The 12,817-nt window shown below is 47.0% G+C and overlaps 5 protein-coding genes across 7 annotated transcripts in view; 2 read left to right on the top strand and 3 right to left on the bottom strand.

The window, feature by feature from the left end:
* Positions 1 to 31: 31 nt before the first annotated feature.
* On the bottom strand, positions 32 to 2,291 carry LOC132255636 (cysteine--tRNA ligase, mitochondrial). Its single transcript, XM_059751740.1, has 2 exons — positions 719 to 2,291; positions 32 to 145 (listed from the first exon to the last, which is right to left on the bottom strand). Exon 1 carries the CDS (start codon positions 2,190 to 2,192, stop codon positions 741 to 743), a length of 1,452 nt encoding a protein of 483 aa, XP_059607723.1. The 5' UTR covers positions 2,193 to 2,291; the 3' UTR covers positions 32 to 145; positions 719 to 740.
* An 18-nt stretch (positions 2,292 to 2,309) lies between these two features.
* Positions 2,310 to 2,741, top strand: LOC132255638 (cytochrome c oxidase assembly factor 5). The gene is made up of 2 exons (XM_059751743.1): positions 2,310 to 2,503; positions 2,561 to 2,741. Exons 1-2 carry the CDS (start codon positions 2,399 to 2,401, stop codon positions 2,702 to 2,704), a joined length of 249 nt encoding a protein of 82 aa, XP_059607726.1. The 5' UTR covers positions 2,310 to 2,398; the 3' UTR covers positions 2,705 to 2,741.
* Positions 2,733 to 4,106, bottom strand: LOC132255637 (transmembrane protein 39A). The gene has a single exon (XM_059751742.1). It carries the CDS (start codon positions 4,030 to 4,032, stop codon positions 2,755 to 2,757), a length of 1,278 nt encoding a protein of 425 aa, XP_059607725.1. The 5' UTR covers positions 4,033 to 4,106; the 3' UTR covers positions 2,733 to 2,754.
* Positions 4,107 to 4,497: 391 nt separating this feature from the next.
* LOC132256007 (uncharacterized) lies at positions 4,498 to 7,336 on the bottom strand. Its single transcript, XM_059752184.1, has 4 exons — positions 7,135 to 7,336; positions 6,820 to 7,066; positions 5,882 to 6,750; positions 4,498 to 5,475 (listed from the first exon to the last, which is right to left on the bottom strand). The coding sequence occupies exons 2-4, from the start codon at positions 6,836 to 6,838 to the stop codon at positions 4,873 to 4,875; spliced, it is 1,491 nt and encodes a 496-aa protein (XP_059608167.1). The 5' UTR covers positions 6,839 to 7,066; positions 7,135 to 7,336; the 3' UTR covers positions 4,498 to 4,872.
* Positions 7,337 to 10,253: 2,917 nt separating this feature from the next.
* The window catches only part of LOC132255478 (dystonin), a 33,039-nt gene continuing 30,475 nt past the window's right edge, over positions 10,254 to 12,817 (top strand). For all 3 annotated transcript variants that reach the window (XR_009468185.1, XM_059751535.1, XM_059751536.1), the window contains exon 1: positions 10,254 to 10,389. The gene's annotated coding sequence lies outside the window, so the exon portion shown is untranslated. The remainder of the gene's footprint in view (positions 10,390 to 12,817) is intronic.

The following is a 12,817-nucleotide window of genomic DNA, read 5'->3' as shown; positions in this document are numbered from 1 at the left end:
AAGCGCTTCGGCGTTGAGGAACTGGAAGGCGTTTGCAGGGATTTCCTACAGCAGGAACTGACGCCTGAGCACGCCTTGAATGTCCTGCGGCACAGCGTGGCTGTGGAGAATGGAGAAGTGGTGAAGATGTGCCTCGGCATGTTGCCTGAAACGGAGGAGAAGAGAGTGTCAGTGCTGGAGTTTTTGAACAGCAAACAGGCGTATGGATTGACACTCGAGCAGAAGTTCTTGGACATCAACATCCATGAGGAGATTGTGAGCGATTGTGAGATGCAATTCCAGGCCAATAAGGGTGTTTTCGTGGCCGGTTTCGGTGTATTTGCTCAGAAAGGTGGCGAAGCTGTGGGAATTCTCTCGCTGGAGCGTCTGGATGTGAGGAAGTGGGATTGGGTGGATCACAAGTTCATCACGAGTTACACAATTGTGCAGCGCTGTGAGCATTATGGCCAGGAAGTGGTCTTCTTCCGTATTTCCCCACCAATTTGGGCTGAGCAGAAGGCGACTTATCGCCTGATTTTCCGGGAAAGTGACTGTTTACTGCGCATCTCCGGCCAGGAGAAGATCAAGGAGAACCGCCTGATGGATTTCCGCACCAAGTATGAGCAGTTCACCGGGAATCCCATGCCTTTCCTGCTCACCGAGAGCGCGAAGATGGAGAGAAAAGCCCTAAAGGAACTCACGGGCAATGCAAAGTGCTGAAAGTGTGAGACAAATATACCTTTCATGAGGACAATTGAGTGTTATCGTCGTCTGGACCATGAAGATTTCTCTCCGTGATCCTTAATCTCCAGTCCAGCTTCTCGCAATCCATCCCTGATGACGTCGGCAGCCGAGAAGTTCCTGTCCTTTCGCAATCTCTGACGGATTTCTAGGATTTTCTCCATCACAGCATCCTCAGAAGACTCAGAATGTGCATCTGCAGAACTTCCGGGCAGTGAAAATCCCATATTGCTCAGGGTGTCCTCAACAAACTCCTTGGAAAGCTGAAGAATTCCAATTTCTGGAGAGCTTCTTCCGTCTTTAGGTGCAGAATTGATTGCCTTGCTGACGAAAGAGATAAATTCTTGTAACGTCTGAAGAGCACTGGCCATGTTGAAGTCATCCTTGAGATGTTGATCCACATCTTCTGTGGCTTTTGAGTATTTCTCAAAGATGTCCTGCTGATTGAAGTCATTTATTTGCCTGCTTCCGCTCAAAATGACCTCCATTTCTTGCAAGAAGTTCTGAAAGCGCTGAAGAACCTTCCTGGCCATTTGCATGGCCTCCTCGCTGAACACCATCTCTCTGCGATAGTTGGTCAGCAGACACAGCATCCGGAAGTGATCAGGCGAATGCTTTGACAAGAGTTCCTCCACGGAGATTGTGTTTTTGAGGGATTTGCTCATCTTCTGAGCGTCTCCTGACAGCTTTAGATGTCCTGTGTGGAGCCAGTAATTCACCCACCGCTCACATCCGTGATAAGCGCAACTCTGCGCTTCCTCGTTCTCGTGATGTGGAAATCTGAGGTCAATTCCACCTGCGTGGATGTCAATGGTCGATCCCAAGATCTTGCTCGCCATGGCTGAGCACTCTATGTGCCACCCAGGACGTCCTGGCCCCCAGGGAGACTCCCAAAATGGCTCTCCCTCCTTGGCTGCCTTCCACAGTGCGAAATCCGCATTCTTGTCCGCTTCCTGAGATAGCTTCTGCAATTTCCCGTACCCTCTGTAGTCTTTGAGTTTAAAGTACACTGAATTGTCTGTGGCTTCGTACGCTAATCCCTTCTTCTCGAGTCTGGAGATGAATTTGACGATCTCCTCGATATTTTCAGACACGCGCATCTTTACATGAGGTTGAACCACTCCCAATGCTCTCAAATCCCTCCAGAACTTCTCCTCATTCTCTCTGGCAACGGCTTCCCACGAGCACCTCATCTCCTGACTCCTCCGGATGATCTTATCATCGATATCCGTGATGTTCATCACAGAAAACACACGCACGCCGAAGTGTTTGTTGAGTATCCGACGGATTGTGTCCAGTTTCACGTAAGTGCTGGCATGTCCTATGTGTGTGTCATCGTACACTGTCGGTCCGCAGGTGTACAGCGTGGCCAGATGTTTTCTCCTCAAGATCAGAGGGACTTTTTCCTTGGCAATGCAATTGAACACCTCAATTCCCGTCGAGAACCCGTCCTTGGGCGTGATCCACTTCATGATTTTGATGGAGAAACTCCGAAAATGGAATAAAATAGTGGTTTCAGAAGATTTCCGGGCAGAATTGAATGGAAAATACACCTGAAGGCTTCTTTCTTTGGCAGCCGGTGAAACATAACCTCACTTAAACAGCTGTGTTTTTGTACTAAATTCTGATTGAAATTGGATTGTTGCTGTTTGTGTTTTCTCCTGGAAAATCCCTCAAAATGATGCAATACGAGGACGAGGAGGTGCTGGCAGACAAATCTGCCTGTGCCGGAGTCAGGGCGGATCTGAAGATGTGTCTCTTGAAGAGCGATTGCTGCAAGAAGGTGAGAAAAGGATATCAGGGTATTTGAAGGTCTTTCAATGCTTTATTCCCTGGACAGGAGGGCAAAACACCCCGGGAATGCCTGAGCAGGACTGATGGCAGCGTTCCATCGGAGTGTCACGTGCTGAGAAACACGTTTTTCGAATGCAAGCGCTCCGTGATGGACAACAGGGCGAGATTCCGTGGCCGGAAGGGTTACTGAGCATGAGTTTTAGATAATAAAGCCCAGGAAGTGTAAAGAGTATTTAATTGTTATAGTTTAAAGAAAAGCCTCCTGCGGATGCAGTCAGTGGCCTGAAGTTCAGCGTTGTAGATATCGTGGGAAATGAGATAGCTCCGGAAGTGTCTGTAAAGCGTGAATTGGTTGGTGAGGATAAGGAAGCCCATCGAGATCATGTTCTGCCACTGATGCGTGAGCACCACGAGAGCAATCTGCAGCACGACGAGCAGCAGTTGGCCGCAGAAGAGGATCAGGTAGATGTTGGAGGGATTCCTGAAGACCCAGTGGAAGCGAAAGTGGCTAGCGTTGGTCGGGATGGCGGCTGTGGAGCCTGTGGCCTTGTAGAAGTCGCCGGAGTGCTTGATCAGCGCCCCGGCGGGCCAGACCAGGTTCTTCGACCACGTGAGCGCGGGCACAGCGTGAATCTTGTTGTCAATGCGGTTCCACTGGCCCAGGTGCAGTGCGGCACGGTGCAGGACGTCGCAGTACCTGGTGGGGAAGCATTGCGCCGCGGCGGCCGTGAAGGCGCTGAGCCAGGTGACGGTGAGGTGTTGCGTTGCCCAGAAGAGGTCGTAGTAGAGGAAGGCCTGAGAGAAGCAGCACGGAATGAAGCCGGCGTAGTAAGCGTTGCAGGCGGACGTGAAGATGACTTGCTTGAAGCGATTGTTGAAGTCGCTCTTCAGCACTTCCACCTCGTCGCGAATGGCGGAGGGGTTCGTTGAGCAGCAGTGCAGCGGCGTTCCGCCCAGGTACACCGTGTTGCTGGCGTGAATGGTCTTGAGGAAGGGCTCAAGGCGCGCCCCGAAGATGATCAAATACACCAGCAACGGATAGCATAGGCAGAAGAGGTACATGCTGTTGGACTTCTGGTACAGCTGAACACTGCAGAAGAGCAGCACGGCGGAGAGGAAGCCGAAGTACACATAGGATACGACTCTCTCCTGCCACGGAGACAGCTTCATCACGCCCACGATTGCCAGGAAAATCACGCGTCGCGACAGAATCGTCACGATGAACATCACCAGGTACTTGTCAATCAGATAGAAGTTCATCGTTTCGTGTACAAACGAGTCCTCCAGCCACCAGCCGGTCCTGTACAGGTGCAGGAACTGCGCTGATGCCGCGATCGCCACGAAGATGAACATGATCAGCTCGTTAATGAACTCCGGCGGATGCGAGACGTCCGGGAATGGTGTGTGCTTCGGCAGGGAGGCGAAGCTGGACGTCTTCTCCCCCACGCCGGTCAGATTCTGCGCCACGGGCGGGAGCAGAGTCCGCGTGGAGGGCCGAGCAAATCGGCGAGAACTCATTTTCCATTGGAATTTTATGATTGCGGGTATTTTGGGGCCACGGAAAAATAAACAAGGATCGCACTTTGAGGTTATGGCACTTTTAACCGCCCAGCTGAACAGCTCCCACCCGAATTGAGTACTTGAAATATATGCTCAAATAGCAAACGCGAAGTAAAAACTTTTTCAAGCTTCAAGTTTTAATGTCTATAGTTTACAAAAGAAATTCATTCCTTTCTCACAAAGATTTTAAATTATTCAAGTTCAAAGATTTCAGCATAATTTTCTCACTCATTTGTAGTCAAATTAATTTATTATCTCATTAAAATAATTTACTCTATGGGCTTCATCGACTTTAAAGACTACATAAGAGTCCATCTTTGAAGGAACACATTTTCTTAGTATCTCGATGCGAAAAGCTCAAGTGAATAATCATGAAATAACTTGTGAAATAATTTTATTTAGAGTTTCTCCACGTCTTCTGCCTCTCTTTTTCTACATTCTTTACGCGGAATTATCGTTCAGAGACGCGAAAATTTCGAAGCATTGCAATTGCGGTGCTTCGCATCTAGTACCGCGGCTAGCCGTCAGAGTGTCAGAGCGTGAGTGTGAGTGAGTTTTGTTATTTACATATTACACGTATTCTGGGTGAATAATTGCGGAAAATGAGTGATTCAGTGTGATCCCGTGCTGAGCAGCTACTCCACTCACGGTAGGTTTGCCAAATCTTCTTCAAAGGGCCGCCGTGGGGCCGCTCCGGGCGGCATCCGGGTGTTTGTGGGTCAGTGGGCAGGAAGTGGCTAGGCGGCGAGAGCGGCCGCTGGGGGGCGCCGGTGGGATTGAGGTTACACCGGCGGGGGGTCAAGGACCGCACATGCCCAGCGTGATGAGCGTCACGGCGCCCAGGAGCAGCAGCCCGCAGAGGTGGCCTCCGCGGATGGGCATTCGCAGCAGCTTAGCGGACATCCGCAGCGACGAGGCGTAGATGAGCACGGAATTGAGGTCGTCCGTGGAGGTGCGATGGTGCAGGAAGGGCCGGATGCGAATCTCATGGCCGCACGACTGGATCTCCTGGCACTTGGTAGTGAGAGACGCCGCTTGGTGCAGCGGCAGCAGCGCCGCCAGCAGCCACAGCGTCACGTTCATCAGGCCAAGGAGGCTCTCCTCGGGCGCGCCGGCCAAGTCCAGCTTACTAGCCAGGTGGAGCGTGCCCGAGATGCAGTAGATGGCGTTGAGCAGCACGAAGAGGCTCACGGGCGGCGACATCAGGAGATTCAAGTGCTCCAGCAGCTTCTGGAACTCCGTCATCTCGCGCATCCATTCGAGCGAATCGATGGTGTTCTCCAGCAGGCGCTCCCGCACGCGCTGCAGGAAGTGGCGCAGCAGAAAACATTGCACGGCGTACGAGGACAGCACGATGCCCTGCAGGAAGTCCTGGAAGAACAGCGCGGCCGCCAGTAAACGCTGCAAAAGGGGAGAAACATTTAATATCGGTGCGATAACATCGAATTGGGCTATAAATTCACAGAGATAAGCTTGGGCAGAGCTTAGCCAGAAGAGAGAGATTTCCTGGTATAGTTCAGATTGTTCGATTCATCGGCGTTCTGGGAAAGGAATCAAAGGAAAATACAGTGGCAGTAGTAGCAATAGCGTCACTGGGGAAGACAAGTCAATATTATAGGGAAAATGCAGTTATTTTTATGGTAGAAAACTGCGATTTTTGCCCATTTTCTTATTACAAATCCTACTGTTCTGGAATCCTAGAATTTTCATAAGATAAACGGGGTAGAAAATGCTTCAATATTCATTGAGAAAGTCTCTAAAATTAGTCATTTAAACAACTTTGAACGTCAAGCTTCAAATTAAAGACCGCAAAATTTAATATTACTGACATGTTTGTGAAAATCGATGTGCTATTTGCTGTCACGCAACTGTATTTTATTCTAAATCTAGCTTTAGAACGGTATTTGATCAGGAAATCTTTCGAAAAATCTCTCAGAGCGACTGGCAAATGCAAATATCTCCTCTTGAGAGATAAAGAGCGACGTGTAATCACCGTGAAAGCGATCTGGCTCGTTCCGGAGAGCTTCGTGAACCACTCAGTGGTGGCTGACTGGTTGCCAGTGGTGAAAATGACGAAGCTCGTGGTGCCCAGGAGCCATGCGAGCGCGCTGAGCTTGTACGTCCAGCACCAGGCGACCAGGCGGCGCGGGAAGTGACTGCTGATGAAGACGCGTTCGATGAGGCTCTGCAGCTGCTCGTTGGCCACCACGCGGAAGACGGTGAGTGCAGCCAGGAAGGCGAGAAGGTGCAGCAGACTTGGGATGGCGTAGATGAAGACTGCCTCCGTAACGTGTTGCAGACGACGCGCTGTCCAGGAGGCTTCGCGCGTGGTGAAGCCACGGTCGCGGCGGAAGCCGCAGAGGTACTGCAGAGAGTAGCTGGCCAGGAGGATGGCGAGGATGAGGGCGCTCTGCACGTGGCCGAGGGTAGTGAGAGAATCGTGCGAATCGATGTTGCGTGGTCGCAGGCCAGCGATGCCCAGGATGTGGACGTAGGGAGACACGAATTGACGCTTGCAGATGGACAGGATGGCGGATGTGGGCTCAGAGGTGTCGCCGTTCAGGCTGGCGCTGGAGATGCGATCGAAGTCTCCATCTTCCTCGGACGTCTGGAGGCTTCCTGGCAGTGATTCCACCGCAATCGTCGAGAGTCCGGGCAGTGATCGCGATGCCCGATCTGCGGGGAGAAGTGACACCACGTAAGAAAGCGGTGGTGAGGTAAGAGGAGATGCTGCTGTAGACTCACCAGGGATTTCCAGCACCATTTCGCCACAAAACACTCACGAACTGTCACGATTTGTGGGCTGAAATTTCATCCTGAGCGAGTGCATTTGCGGACTGCGGCCAGATAACCCCGAAACGGTCGTGATTGCGCGCGCCCAGGGAGAGTCGATGATCTGTGTGCGAGTCGCATCCCGAATGGGTGGGAAAGAGAGGCCGGAGATGAGGAAGTTGCGATAATTTCAGCACCTCGGCAGCGAGAAAGATAAGAACTTTCTAAATAATTCACCGTTTTTGCTACTCTTAAGCGGCTTTTTTGCTATACATCTTTAACACTCACATTGGGAATGTTTATTGTTGCATTCCACAAACGGATTTCTCTCTCTGTAAATGTATTTATTTGAGGCAGTCGAAGAGAGGCGTCATTTCGGTGGATTTTTCGTGATTGAAATTGGGGAAGTGAACAGATGTTGCAATGTAACTTGTCGCGCTGACGACCTCATAAAGATTCATTTACTGCCTGCATTTTACTGTCTTGATAATGTGTGTCTTTCCTCTGTTTAATTTGCAGATGAGTCGCTGAGTTGATAAAGAAGCACATCGAACGGTGTGTCTGCGCGTGAGATTGAGTCATTTGCCAGTGCGAAGATGATGGAGAAGGATGCACTTTGTGAGTGGGTGAGAGACAAGCCGATCAGCATTCTTCAGCTGGATGCTGCCGATCGAGCCGTTCTCAAAATTGCAGGTCAGTGACAGTATGTCATATTAAATCTCCAGCTCGCGCCTTGTGCAATTCTTTCAAAGTTCCCCATTGTATTGCCGGAAGTGCACAATTGAACACTGTGTGTGTGTCACCCTTTTGTCGGGCCATTGACACTCACGATGCAATCCACTGGGGTGCAGTTGGCCAGACAGGTGCCGAAGGGAGTTTCAGACAGAGTTGAAGAGGCCATAGATGAGCTATTCTGACCTGACGCCGCCTTTGGGAATCACGTCTATCACAAGGATTTAGTATCAAATAACAGTATAAGAAGAATTTCTCATCGAAGTTTGTGACATTTGATAATTCTTCATGGGCATTTTTTCTGAATTCTCATCTCATTTTCACATTTTTATGTAGAAACATGCTTTTTTTTGGCAAGATCATGTGTGAAATCACAGATTTTATCACATATTGTTTGACCATAAATTGGGCGGGGCGTTGGATAGGGCGGAACTTCTGAGAATTTATTCTCTTTCAGTTGACATTTCTTCTGTAGTTTATTGCAAAGCACAATACACTGAAGAGTACAACTAAGGGAGGAAATCTCTTCACTTTAATTAATAATTAAATGCTTTAAAAACAATTACAGACTGAAATGATAAATCTCCTTTTTTCTGGCCTTTTAGTGTGGTTCGTGAAAAGAAAGCAATTTCACTGACAAAAGAGAGAGAGACAGAGACACTCCTGATATGGCTTCTGGTGGCCACAAAACAATTAATCCACATGGAAATGTGGCGTGTCACGAACATTTTAGTACTTAACAAAATTGTATTCATGAAAATGTGCTAAAAGCACGCTATTGTTAATTCAAGAAAAAAAAAGAGAAGATTATGTATATGAAAACACTCGCGCTCTGTGAAATTTTGCTGTGCAAATTAATGAGATTTGCCCAGTAGCTAAAATGAATCTCGGGGCGGAAAAAGCGGGTCTTGTGCATTAGATCACGTCTATTTCGTCACTGAGCAAATGAAACTCTATCATGGGCAATAAATACTATCAATGATATTTTATCTAAACGCGCTGAGATTAGACACAGCGAGGAAAATGGGCATATTTTCTGCCTACGACTTTGCCAACGTTGAAAATTCATAAGCTAATTCACACAGCAAATAGCCGGGAAGATATTTTTTCTGCCATATTCGCCTCATTGGCAAGTACTCAACGTCTGAGAGGCCAATAATTCCGACAAGACTCTCCACTCAGTTCCACCCACAGCTTTGGAGACGCATGTAAATCCATATGTGTGACCATACGAATGGGTTAATAGCGCCTATTAGTCATCATTAAGGTGAGTTTTGACTTTATTCAGTCAAATGCGAAAAATTTCCACCTCCGCCACAAGAAGTGGAAGGAATGCCTCCGTCACCGCGGTCCCCAAGTATTTCTGCTCTCGCCTCGGCACAGAGCAGCCAGTCGGAAAGTGTGTAGGGGAGAGCGGGGCGAACACACACCGCACGGTGGCTCCGCTCTTCGCTATATGCCGCGCACTCGCGTACATGGTTCAATTAAAATATTTGCAGAAGGGTTACAGCGAGATGGAGTAGCGCTCTGAACACGGAATCACCGTTAAAAGGTGTTGTTCTCTCATCTACTTTTACTTTGGCCACCTTCTTTCTCCGCGCTGACCAACATCTTGAGCGCGAAAATCCCCAGAGTTGGGTCTTCCGCATGGCTGGCGGTGGAGTTGGGCATTAAGTGAAGAGGTCAGCCAGAAAGCCCAGTGCAGTGTCTCATTTCGTCCGATGCTAATCTTGCGGTAATCAGAGTTGATAGATTGTGATGATTTCGCAGGCGATAAGATATGTGGCCTATGATTTTTATTACGCCAAGGATTCCCTCTCTTTTTTGTCTGTCAATTGATAAGAGGCACGACAAACAGCAGTTGTCAATTTCACAAGAATGACTATCTTGTATTTCTGCTGGCAGAAGAGATAATATAATAAGAGTGCTAAGGAGGCTCAATGTGAGCTCTTCATGGTGTTATGTTTTTGAGAATCACTGCGGCTAAGGAAAATCGGCGTGGGCGGAGCATTTAAAAAGGCGTGAAATTAAAGGATTCAAGAGATTCTATTGCAAAAATTTATTTGTTTTCAACTCTCTGTTCACTAAAATTTCTACTCTTTTCTCTAATTTGTCTTTTGAAGGATCCCTCAAACTCCACCCACATACTTTCCCCGCCCATTTGTCACACAATAATTGAGATTCTTCGGAGGGCAGGCAATTTTCCTGCTTTCCTGCCCTTCACTGCATATTGAGGGCTTCTTCTCCTGTGTCGTCGCGTGTTAGGGAAGGTCATGGTGTCGGGTGTGTCGCCGGGAGGGGAATCCTTGAGGGGTTAAGTGACCACCTTCGCGATGACGTCAAGTGGCGCTCTTGCGGTGTCTCATTCTCAGAATAATGTGTGTGGAATTGACATTCCGCGTCTGATCGCACGGCGAGAGGCCATTGTTTTGTGTTGGTGTGCGCGCTAAAGTCGAAGTGGTCACGAAGAGAGGTTGGAGAAACGCACGATCGTCGTACGGGGGCGACATCGGACCCGATAGTGCTGAGAGGGAGAGAGAGCGAGAGAGGGAGAGAGAGATTGCGGCTCTGGAGTGATGGGAATGTATTAAGTCACCAACACTTGGGCGCTTGTGCCGCTAAGAGCATACAAATTTTACTTTCAATCAACAGGTTTGCAGGTTTAGTCTCAACTTGAGTGTCGAATCAAAGTGTTGCGTTTTCTCCTCCATCACACTAAACTGCTATTTTATCAAGTGGTTGCAAAGTGATTTTTTTCTTCTCTTCATTTGAACAATCTGCAGGATAACAATTGAGATAGTGGCGTCTTCTGTTAGTTTTTTTTTTCTTCTTAATCAATTGTGTTTGAGTTTGAAGGTGTTTTCCCAACCATTCTGCCTCTTGAAGATTACATTGGGTTCGGTGTAAAAGTGGGGCCCACAGAGATTAGATATTTCTCTCTCAATTGTTCCTGGGCATGATATTGATTCATTGATGAGATTCATTAGTGTGTCAATCTGCCGTTCTCTCACCATGTGATGATGATGTATTGTGGCCTGTTTTGGATATAAATGCGAGAGTTGGCTCTGAGACTCTAATAGAGAAAAAGAGTGCCTGTGTAGGTTAGAAGAAGTGGAATAACACAGAGACAGAGGGACAGAGAGAGAGAGAGAATGTGAGGAAATTTCTTCAGCTTCGTTTTTCAATTAAGACGCCAGACAGACAAGAAAGAATCTTCTGTTTCTAATTACAAAGTTTCGAGGGAGGGTGAAAAGATGTGGACTTATTCACACTGGCATCAATCGCTTAATACGGATCTTGTGCCAGAGTGAGTGAGACGGTTTTTTTCCGGTGCGGATTGAATTTGAATTTTGACAGATGGCGTTCACGCGAACTGTCAACATTTATCGTATCTGCAGAGGAGACGTGCGTCGAAATTGTGCGTGATTGATGGCTATGTGAGGAATTCACGACGGAAGGGGGCACTGGAGGGGATATCCGACGATCTTACACCTTTTCCATTGTGTACATATCTTGAGGTGACGTAGTGGCGTTTTTTGTCGTTGATTACAACTCTACAAATAACACATTACGTGGCTTTCGGTTGTCCAGAGAGCGCCGCCAAATCCCACATTCGCTCGCGAAGGGTTTTCCGAGGAATTTTCCGTGGATTTTCACCGCGTGAGGAGCACAAGTGCGAAAATTGTGAGGTGACACGTTAATTTAATACAGCCTTGTTCTACTTGCTTTTATGGGGATCCAACGCGATGCTGGAATGCTTCTCAATTCGATCTGTGGCTTTCTTTCGCCTCGGTCATCCTACGCAGTCTGATCTGATCTTTATAATCTCTGAGAGGTGTTTCATTATTTTTTTTTACTTCATCGGCGCGAGGAAAATGTCCCAGACGGCGAGAAAAGTGACGAGCAATGTTGGGGAATGTGGTCAAACAATATTGGCATGAGGCAATATTTAGTGAATAATCAAATGAGACATTAAATTGCAATTTTCGCGACTCCTCAATGACGATGATTATCGGATAATTTTTGCACATCTCACTCAAGATCATCATCATGATGGTGTTTTTTCTTCTCGAGGAATGTAAAACAAATATTTTAACAATCCAGTGGAGACGCGCATCACTAAAAATGTTATTTATATCTGCAATTAATTTGTTAATTTGCTGGAGAAATATTGAAATGAAGTACCTTGAGCGGCTTAATGTTGAATGACAAAAATCTATTCGTACTTGGTGATCATTTCCACGCACATTTTTTTTTAAACATTCTATCTCACTTTGGTGCTTTTTATCTGAGGCTGGATTAAATATTTGCGCACAGACACATGCAGAAAATGGTGAAAAAAAGGCAGATAGACTTCAATGCACTGAGAGAAAAACTTATTTACTCACATTAGTGAAGGGCATTTGCCAAAATGTCATCCCACTTATGAATTATGGGTTACTTGTTTTGACGTTTTTGGGATTCTATTGACTTTTGAGACACTCTGATGTGCATTTCTGAGATTATGTCCTTTAGCATCGGAGTTGAAATATGTGAGAATTCGAACGATTGAAAGATATATTACACTGGCATGGGATTCTGTTAAGAAACTGTAGAAGAATATCATAAGACAATCGCTATTGGGCGTTAAAGCTCTCATTTCAATTATAGTTTTTGCTGTTTACGCTGTTGACAATAGGATTAAGTTGTAGAAACTTATTGTTCTTATCTCTAAAACGTGCAGAAAATCTTAAAATGTATCTCTGAAGTAAACAAGATGAGTTTTTTCTCTCAGTGCATGATCTCTTTAGAGCTCGTTTGCATTAGGCGAAGAAATTGACTGTGGCATTTGAAGCGAGGCGGACAGTGAATTTGTGCAGAAATGTTGATTTATACCAGCCGGGCGACAATATTGCATTGACTCAATTTCTCAATAAAATCCCCTCACGGGAGTGTTTTTTTCTTGCTCCCTCCTTCAAATCTCCATATATGAGTCACTTTCTCAATTGCGTTGGCGTCGCGAAAGTGACGCTTTTTGCTCTGGTGGTGATCAATTGCAGAATTGGGTGGATTTACTTATGGGCATCCGAAACACAAGTGAGAGAAGTGATCGTATTTTGAGCGATGATCTATTTGTCAACTCGTTTAGCACTTGTTGTGATCTCAAGATCTACTGGTTAAAGAGGCGCAGAAGTTGCGAAGACATCTTTTTAACACTCTATCAAGCGTGTATTTACAAAGGCAAATATCTTGCTTGGGT

The sequence above is a fragment of the Phlebotomus argentipes genome, unplaced genomic scaffold, assembly GCF_947086385.1.
Source record: "Phlebotomus argentipes unplaced genomic scaffold, Phlebotomus argentipes genome assembly contig_5, whole genome shotgun sequence".
NCBI lineage: Eukaryota > Metazoa > Arthropoda > Insecta > Diptera > Psychodidae > Phlebotomus > Phlebotomus argentipes.
Note: the sequence above shows the minus strand (reverse complement) of the source record. Positions and strands in the feature narration are given on the sequence as shown.

Excerpts from the sequence above, each read along its gene's own strand:
- LOC132255636 (XM_059751740.1), bottom strand. The coding sequence starts at position 2,192 with ATGAAGTGGATCACGCCCAAGGACGGGTTCTCGACGGGAATTGAGGTG.
- LOC132255638 (XM_059751743.1), top strand. The coding sequence starts at position 2,399 with ATGATGCAATACGAGGACGAGGAGGTGCTGGCAGACAAATCTGCCTGT. Across the intron at positions 2,504-2,560 it reads AGAGCGATTGCTGCAAGAAG|GAGGGCAAAACACCCCGGGA; the intron begins GTGAGAAAAGGA and ends TTCCCTGGACAG.
- LOC132255637 (XM_059751742.1), bottom strand. The coding sequence starts at position 4,032 with ATGAGTTCTCGCCGATTTGCTCGGCCCTCCACGCGGACTCTGCTCCCG.
- LOC132256007 (XM_059752184.1), bottom strand. Across the intron at positions 5,476-5,881 it reads CAGTAATATTAAATTTTGCG|CGTTTACTGGCGGCCGCGCT; the intron begins GTCTTTAATTTG and ends CCCCTTTTGCAG.